The sequence below is a fragment of the Brachyistius frenatus genome, unplaced genomic scaffold (genome assembly GCF_029030835.1).
Source record: "Brachyistius frenatus isolate BFR_SWC_R1_liver_20210118 unplaced genomic scaffold, ASM2903083v1 Contig_417, whole genome shotgun sequence".
NCBI classification, from domain to species: Eukaryota; Metazoa; Chordata; class Actinopteri; family Embiotocidae; genus Brachyistius; species Brachyistius frenatus.
Window position 1 is genome coordinate 132,501 of NW_027211016.1, and position 10,000 is coordinate 142,500.

A 10,000-nucleotide genomic window follows, 5' to 3' on the forward strand; every position below is an offset into this window, starting at 1 on the left:
AGAAATAAAATGATGGTCACAAGTTCCACAAGTTCCCCGTCTCTAAACACACTGGCAGTTATTATAGTCTGTTTACAATATAATCCGAACCATCATCTTCATCAGCCTGCTCTTCTTCCTCCTCTGTTCCATTTTCTCCTGTTACTCCTCCATCAGCAGCAGCCGATAACCACCCGACCATCCTCCTTTCAATCCCCCTTTCACACCCTCCTCTTCCTCCTCCTCCTCCTCCTCCTCCTCCTCCTCCCCCTGCACCTCTCTGCCAAGCAGTTGTAATGGCATCGGGGTGGAGGTGGAGGTGGGGGGTGGTAGTCTGAGGGGAGCACATTAGAAACATCCCCTCTGTGATAAGCTGCAGCCGGTTACCGTAGCAACGCTTATTACCTGCACCCCGAGACGGGGGACGGGGGTGGGGGGGTATTGGAGAGACAAAGAGACAGAGAGAGAGGTAATGGGTCAACAGATAGTGTCTGTGTGTGTGTGTGTGTGTGTGTGTGTGTGTGTGTGTGTGTGTGTGTGTGTACAATAAGGCTTTAGTTCATTGACTCTTCATTAGATGCTCTACATCTGGTAACTGCTGCAGTCGGAGCATTGCTTTACAATAATGACCACACACACACACACACACACACACACACACACACACACACACACACACACACACACACACACACACACACACACACAGTGTTCTGTGTGCAGGCGCGGAGCTTTTCATCTGCACAGGATAAAGCTCCACGGATCAATATTTTTGTATTAACAGTGGATCAGAGACGACGCTGAGTGAAAAGCCCTCTGAGGGATCTGAGCGGCTCCGCAGGTGTTCGACAGCTTCGTCTGCAGCAGCAGGCCGACGTGTTCAGATGGAACCAGCTGCTGAAAAAAGGGGGCGGAGACTAAAGACTGTAAATAAACGTGTTTGTAGCCTCCGGCTCCATAGACTCCCATTCAACTTCTCTCATCAAATCCAAAGTGAATAAAATGTGTCCATCAGTTATCTCGGTGTTGTTAGCTAAAGTCACTCCTTCTTCTTAGTTTTCTGGAGGTCCATCTGAAAATAATCCCTCATTCATTAGAAAAGAAGATTCAAGAACACCTGTTTTTGGGGGCGTGTCTGTTTGATTGACAGGCCTGTGGTGCAGTCAGGTTACAGCTATCGGTGGGCGGGACGTAGTATCGTCAAGTTTCCAATCAGATTGGTCAGATCCACCGCTGGCTCCTCCCCCAGCTCGTCCAAATATGGTCACGCACAAGCACAAGCGAGTGAAGCTCGCTACAACCATGGTAACGGATGAGGGCTGTGTGTGTGTGTGTGTGTGTGTGTGTGTGTGTGTGTGTGTGTGTGTGTGTGTGTGTGTGTGTGTGTGTGTGTGTGTGTGTGTGTGTGTGTGTGTGTGTGTGGTGTATTCTGTGTTCCACCACCTGTTGTCCACAGACACATGTTGAGTTCTCTGAGCAGACTACCCCCCACTGACACCCCCGCCCCCAATCCAATCACTCTTCCTCCTCCTTCGTTCTCCTTTATTCATTTTTTTTATGTTTTCTGGTTCTTTTTCTAAAAACACAAACACAAACTGGCTTTTACACCTGTTGGAGTTTGTCTTTGTTTTCCAGGTATGTCTCACACTCCCACAGCCTTGTGGGAAAATGGGAGGTTCCCAAGACTTCCGCATATTCCCAGCTCTTTGTGTGTGTGTGTGTGTGTGTGTGTGTGTGTGTGTGTGTGTGTGTGTGTGTGTGTGTGTGTGTGTGAGAGAGAGTGTGTGTGTGTGTGTGTGTGTGTGTGTGTGTGTGTGTGTGTGTGTGTGTGTGTGTGTGTGTGTGTGTGTGTGTGTGTGTGTGTGTGTGTGTGTGTGTGTGTGTGTGTGTCGGTTGATACCCGTGCAGTAGGTGTGAGGAGTCTTTGTGTGGTTCAGGGCCGCTCAGTGGTGTCAGTGTTAAATATAATTATACATCATTAATTTATTTCACACCATTAAACATCTGAGAAAATTAGCACATTGGCGACATTCAAACATTTCACCAGGCTTTAAATACCCGCAGCATCAATTTCCCTCCATAAAGGTTCTGGTTTTAAATGTTATCTTTATGTTTGACAACAATTGGAGAAAGTTATCCTGGAAAAAAAGTGGAAAGCGTGAATGTAAAGTGACTGTTTGTTGGACGAGTCTCAATAACTCAAAGTAACTTTCAAGTCCGCCACCAAGAACGTTCTTCTTCTCTGGTGTTACTGGTTCAAAGGTCATGTTGGTTTATTTATTTATTTATTACATGCACGCACAACATCATTTAAAACAAAGTGCTGCAGAAACAGACTGAATTAAAATACGTCTGATAGACTTGAAACAATTCCGCTTCATTAAAAACAAAATTTATCAATTAAACTCAAATAAATGTAAAACAATATTAAACTAAAAACAACACACGAGGAACATACAAACTGTAAAGTGGTGACAACCAGCAGTCCAAAAATCCAAACACTCTTTATAGCTCCGCCTCCTTCTGTTGCAGTCCGGCTGACAATATTATATTCATGTTATTGACCTAATTTATTTCGGAGCACATCAGTGTGAGAGTCTCTGCTGTGTTTGTGTCCTCTGATCTCTGTGTGTCTTACTGGGCGGAGCTCCACCTCTCCTGCACTGAAGGTGGAGGGAGCGATGGGGAGTTCATTTGGTTTCTGGATGCAACGAGTCATCATGAAGACTTTGTTTGACGCATCAGTCGGTCGGGATGAATCCTCTCTGGGGATGTTTTTCTTTTGTTTTCATGGAATGTCCGATGTTTGAGGATGTTTGGATTTCAGTGTTTTCTTCTTTTGATGTTTCATTAAAATCCACCGAATCCCTGCAGAGGTTTTTAGTGTGTGAGCTTTTACATTTCACCTTTTAAAGGCCAGTAAAACAGATCAAGAAGACGTTGACCGTCTGTCTTTCTCTCGTCTGTCTCTGCAGTGCGTGGACGGCGTCTCCGGCGTGGACTCGTCCCTGAAGCGCGTGGCGGTGGTGGAGGACTTCTTCGACATCATCTATGCGATGCACGTGGAGATCAGCAGCGACCCCGGCAAAGCCCCGAAGCACGCCGGCCAGAAGAAGACCTACAAAGCGGTGAGCTGCGATTACATCACGATTACATCACCATAGCATCACCATTACATCACATTTACATCGCCATAACATCACCATTACATCACATTTACATCACCATAGCATAACGATTACATTGCGTTTACATCGCCATTACATCATGATTACATCACGTTTACATCAACATTACATCACAACAACATTGCAATCACATCATCACAACGTCACAATTACATCATGTTTACATCACCGCAACATCACGATTACATCATGTTTGCATCGACATTATAGCATGTTCACTTCATATTTACATCATCATTTCATCATGTTTACATCAACATTGCATCATGTATACATCATGTTTACATCACCATTACATCATGTTTATGTCATGCTACATCATGTTTACATCAGCATTAAATCATGTTAGCGTCATGCTTACATCATGTATATGTCAACATTACATAATGTTTACATCACATACATCAAATATGCATCATGTTTACATCACGCTGCCATCATGTTTACATCACATGCATCACATATACATCATGTTTACATCACATATACATTGTGTTAACATCACAAACATCACATATACATCACATTTACATCACGAATACATCATGTTTACATCACGTTACCATCACAGTACCATCATGTTTAGATAATGTTTACATCACATATACACCATGTTTACATCACATATACAACATGTTTACATCACGTAGACATCGTGTTTACATCACTTATACATACATCATGCTCACATCACATACACATCATGTTTACATCATGTTTAAATTATGTTTACATCACGTATACATCATGTTTACATCACGTTTACATCACGTTTATCTCTTCGTGATTTGAGTCCAATGTTGTCAACCTGATCTTCTTCAGTTCCTCCTGTTGGTCGTCTCTCTGTTCCTTTTTGTTTTCTCATTGCCCTCCCCCCTCCTCCATTTCACACCTCCCCTCTTCTTGCACCCTCCTCCCTCCCCCGTCCTCCCTTCTCCCCCGACTCTCTCTTTCATAACTCCTCTCGTCCGTTGCCCAACCGGCCATCTCTCTTCCTCTTCTTTTGGTTTTCATTCCTCTTTAAGCGTCTCTGACCAACAGAAGAGACGAAGCGGTTTCATTGTCATGCTGCTCCGGTTTCAGTTTCACATCAGAAACTAACCACTCAAATCCAACCTGCTGCTGCTGCTTTGCTTCAGTAGCTTTTAGTCCGTTCATTGATTAGTTTATGAAGAAAAACATAACTTTGCAGGGAGGATTTTCTGTGTCTCACATGATCATGAACTGAACATCTCTGTCGATGATGTCGAGCTTCAGGGAATTGTGATCGATCTTTTTCACAATACTTTTACAGATTTGGAACAATTAATGAATCAATTGATAAAAAGAAAAAACTCAGGATAATAATTTTCAGCAGCAGCTTGAAGAAAGTTTAAAAATATAATTCTTAATGTCTGACTTTGAAGTAGAACTGAATTTAGATAATGAAATGTCAAACCATTTCAGAGGTCACAGAGTTTCTATTTGAGTGTGAAAACACGCTGTTATCCTCATCAGGAGTTTCTCTTCCGTTCCTCTCTTGCTGTCTTTTCTTTGTTATTTTATTATCTCCTTTTTATTCCATCTCATTAAATCTCATTAAATCCACCAACACTTCAGTGTTTACTGAACTGACGATGGCGGAAACAACATGAAATCAGATTTGACTTGTGGAGCTGAAACGAAACTGAAAGTATCCCCCCCCTCCCACACACACACACACACCGTAAAGTATGTACATAAATATTACACAGCAATACATTTTTGTTTCATCATGTGTACTATGGATGTCGTGAGTTGTATGATATTTAAGTGTACGTGTAAATGCAACCAGCCAAAACGTGCTCCTCAGTGTTTTATTTTGTATTTCAGTCACATAACGACTCTCCTGCAGAGGGAACGTCCTCGGTTTTGTATCAGATCTATCAATGAATGTTGTTCACCGACATGTATACTTAATATGCATATTATTAACTTGATGAAATCTTCACTGTGACTTGCGTTTCATTACTTTGCTTCTGTACAGTATTTCTGTACACACACCGCTCCGCTGTCTCAGCTGCTGACGCTGCCCTCTTCTGGTGAAACTCCGCCATTACAGCTCTCTCAGACAGCAACACTTCACAGAGACTTCTGTTGCTTTTATTCTTTTCATTTTCCCTTCCTTCTACCTGATCTTCCTTTTTATTTCTGTCCTCTTTTCAAAAATATTTAAAACTTTATTCTCTGACTCAGATCAGGTCTTGTCCGTCCGTATGAGTACGTTATAGTTATAGATATAGATATGGCTCATCGCACTGCCACCGAAGGCTGTGAGTGACATTTGCCTTCGCTGTTCCAGCCTCCACACACACACACACACACACACACACACACACACACACACACACACACACACACACACACACACACACATCCTCCCTTCCACCCTTCCTCCTCTCTTCTTTTGTCTCTTTGTAAATGTTTGAATTTCTGATCTCGTCAGCGTTTCTTCTTCTTCTTCACGTTTTAAGACAGTTTGAAGCATCTGATGTGATTAAAATTTGTTATCTTCATCATGATATCATTGATAAAGAGGAAGATCAGTAATCAGCTGTTTTAGTTTGCGGTACTTCGACAGAGACTCCTTCTCTCTCACTCACTCACAGTAATCTTAATTATGCTCAGTGCTGCTGAAAGGCATTCTGGGAAATGTGAGCAATTACGAACCGCAAAGAGCTATTTACATATATTTACATTTATAAATGAACAGGAGGGAACATACGTCCCGTCATCTGCGTGTGTGCGGCTCTGCAACACAAACAGACAGTATTTTATAATCTGAGTTTACAGTGTTACGTAACACACCGTGTGTTTGTCTGTCATATAAGCTGACGTTTATCCAAATCAATCACCTTTATTAACAGTGTTTGCTAATAATTCATGAACTCTATAAACCAAATCAAATGTTTCAGTGTTCTCTGTAAAGTTGAATTATTATGAATGAATGGTAACACAGTCTATGATTTATTATGAATTAATACCTCATGAAATCATCAGGAAGTAGCACGAGTTCAACGTCTTTCATTTATCATCTCATGCGTGAACAACATTAATTAAAGCATTCATTATTGTAATTTATTAAACATGATCATGAAGAATTCTTTACCCAAACTTTTGGGCCAAGTTTTGTTTCTGTCCGATTTCCTGAATACTATGAATAAGACATGAACATAATAACTCAGACGTATTAATAATTGAAAAGCATTTGTTCTCACATTCATTGTTCACTTACTACAGTTTAACCCGCATTTAAATTATGAAGCCTCCGGTTCAGATTCTGTCTGTCACCATCTTTGACGATACTACGTCCCGCCCACCGATAGCTGTAACCTGACTGCACCACAGACCTGTCAATCAAACAGACACGCCCCCAAAAACAGGTCTTCTTGAATCTTCTTTTCTAATGAATGAGGGATTATTTTCAGATGGACCTCCAGAAAACTAAGAAGAAGGAGTGACTTTAGCTAACAACACCGAGATAACTGATGGACACATTTTATTCACTTTGGATTTGATGAGAGAAGTTGAATGGGAGTCTATGGAGCCGGAGGCTTTTTGGAGCCGACCTCTAGTGGCACTCGCTGGTATTGCAGCTGAAGACACTTCTGGATCAGAACCATTTTACAGACCTGAAGCTACGAACACTTTTAGAAACAGTCTGTGGTTTGAACTTGTGTTACTCCCGATGACTTCATGAGGTATTAACGCATGAATCGGTGATAATTCGTTCCCCTTTCAGTGAAGTGTCACTGACTAGATTCTGAAGTTTGTGTGTGCAGGACGATGGAACTGAAACTCCTCCGTTGTCTGTCTCTCAGATCGCCGAGACGTACGCCTTCCTGCCCAGAGAGGCGGTGACTCGCTTCCTGATGAGCTGTGGAGAGTGTCAGAAGAGGATGCACATCAGCACCACGGGGCAGGACTGCAAAGGTAGCAACTCCCACACACACACACACACACACACACACACACACACACACACACACACACACACACACACACACACACACACACACACACACACACACACACACACACAAAGTTCAGTCACTTCCTTTAAACTGTGGAGCAGTGAATGATGGGATGGAGGAGCGATGTCACACATTCAGGGGAGAGACAAAGTCTGAGGGGGCGGAGTCAGAAGCCTTCTTATATCTGCTGAAGAGACCAAATATCACGGTGCGTTCAAGAGCAACTAGAAAGTGGGAAAGTTCCATCTTAAAGTGGGGAAAAAAACAAACACCTGTCTCTGTTAACTCGAACATGTGGACAGATCACATTGAGGTCCCTGTGATGTTCATATCGACGACAACGTCGTTTGTCATTTTTTCTGACAGCAGGAATAAAGCAGATGTTGTCTCTTGGTTGGCCCTGTTGCACTCTGGGTAATGTAGGCTGCAGGAGAGATGAAGCTGTAGAACGAAAATAGCTGACACGAGCAGAAAAAACGAGGGTTTATGATGACATGAGAGTGGTGTCAACGGCTAAAGCTCCGCAAGAAAACAAATAAAATGTTGAATTATTCCTTTGACTGTATTTTTGTTTTTGTAAGTTTTTCTTGAACAGAAACAGGAAATACTTCCAGATATGATATCGAATGATACAGTTTATACGCAGATATGATTCCTACAGCTGAGAGTCGAGATGCTGACATCTATTATATATTCATCATCAGACTCCTCTGCCAGCCCAACCCCCCCTTTTTTTTATATGTCTTATGGGCACCCTGAAGGCCCCCCCCCTCCCCCCGCCCCTCCAGCTCGTCCATCTCTCCATCCTCACATCCTGCTTCCAGCTCTTTTTCTTCTGTTCCCTCCCTCCCATCATCCCCCTCTGCACTGCTTCCACCTTCCTGTCCCATCCCCGTATCCCTCCCTCCCTCCTCTCTGCCGCCTTGCCTACCCTTCCCCGTGCCCTCTGTCCATCCCTCTCCGTCCCCCTCCTTCTTTTTTCCCCTCATCCCTTATTAAATAAAGGAGTCATTGGCGTGTCCTGTCTCTCTCCTCAATTAGCCTAATTAATGGCTTTTAACAAAGAAAATGGCCCAGGAAACGAGCTCCTTCTCCACCGAGTCGAGGGGGTGGGGTGTGTGTGTGGAAAGGGGGGAGGGGGGAGGACCGGTACAGGGGAGAAGAGGAAGATGGAGAAAAACGCAGCAAAAGTAAATTCAAAAGATAATTTCACTCATAAAAAACCGTCAGGGAACTTTTCTAAAAACAAAAGTGCAGAAAAAAAATAATCCTTAAAGATATTAAAGCTGTCTGTGTTTTATTTCTGATTTGGAGCGAAGAACTGATTAATTCTGTTTTGTTTTTGTTTTTTTGGTCTGAATTTTTCATGATTTTGAATATTTTCTTACACAGTTTGTTTGGATCAGCCGGAGACTCTGATTTAAAAAGAAAATACAAAATGTAAAATGTACAGTGAAGGACGTTATTAATCAGAGGATGTAATAAGCAAACAAACAAACAAACAAACAGTAAACAGTAAACAGCAGCTCAGTGAGTCTCAGAGAAAGAGAGGGCAGCTAATTGCCTCCCTACCCTGTGGGGGGCTGTCCCTTCCCCCCCACCCCCTCACCCCTCACCCCCTCCCGACACACACACACACACACACACACACACACACACACACACACACACACACACACACACACACACACACACACACACACGACCTCATCGCCTTTATCACTATGTTGAAGTGACTCCCACTAAAGTTCAGCTGTGAATTATTAAATGCAATTAATCAGCGTGGACCGGGGCTCTGTTTAATTGACACTGTGTGTGTGTGTGTGTGTGTGTGTGTGTGTGTGTGTGTGTGTGTGTGTGTGTGTGTGTGTGTGTGTGTGTGTGTGTGTGTGTGCGTGTGTGTGTAAAAAGGAACAAAATATGCTGCTGTGTGTTTTAAATGTTATAAAAAGCAGCAGAATGACTGGATGTATGTTAACCGGAGGGCAGTTTGCAGTTCAGTACGTTTAAAATGTGCAAAAGTACTTCTGACCATGAATCTAGAAACTCTCCGCTGGAGCAGTTATTAGATTGTGGAGAGCAATTACACGTTTTAATTCAAATATTGTAGATATATATGGGTCTGAAATATAAAGCTGAAGTGCCTTTAAGGTGTAATTACCACCAAGGGCCACTAGGGGCTGTCGCCGATGGACTCCCAATTAAAAAGCATCAAGTTCTCTCCTGAAATACAAAGTCAGTAAATGTCATCATGGAGTCGTTAGATAAACTCAGGTTTCCAGTATAAGTGGGCGGAGCATAGTGTTCCCTAGCTCCTCCCCTCCAGATCCTCCAAATATGCTCACTTCTCGGTATATACGTTTTAGAGACACTGCTCACTCACAGGTAAATTTATCTTGAGATTTGATTCGTTTCACGTTTGTACCAATGTTTTTATTTGACTTTGTGTACATCTCCTTCATAAATGTATTATTAATATTATTATTATTTTAACCCTCCTACGGTTTTCATACGGTTCACTGTGGTTGATCAGTCGAACAGAAAGAGGTTCATGTGAACATGGAGATGAGCAGAGAGAGAAGCTCTTTGTCTGTCTCAGCCTCCAGCTCCACAGGGACCTCTAGTGGTCACCGTCCGACACAGCAGGAGGCTGCAGCTGGCAGGAACACAAAAAACATCAATATCGTGTCCTGGTGGAACTTTTAGAAGTCAGACAGGGATGTTTTTAAAAAGCTGAAACTCAGAAGATGACATGTCGATGTAGCCGTCGATCATTTTCAGGTCCTCCGTGTTTGTTTGTCTTGTTTATGTAAAACGGTCGAACTCAACAGTTTGTGTCCG

The 10,000-nt window shown here is 42.8% G+C and overlaps 1 protein-coding gene across 2 annotated transcripts in view; it reads left to right on the forward strand.

Moving 5' to 3' along the window:
- Positions 1-10,000, forward strand: part of LOC138636934 (nucleolar protein 4-like) — a 63,157-nt gene that overhangs the window by 21,687 nt on the left and 31,470 nt on the right. For both annotated transcript variants that reach the window (XM_069725254.1, XM_069725256.1), the window contains exons 2-3: positions 2,955-3,107; positions 7,007-7,118. In XM_069725254.1, coding sequence (XP_069581355.1) covers positions 2,955-3,107; positions 7,007-7,118 — 265 coding nt within the window. The remainder of the gene's footprint in view (positions 1-2,954; positions 3,108-7,006; positions 7,119-10,000) is intronic.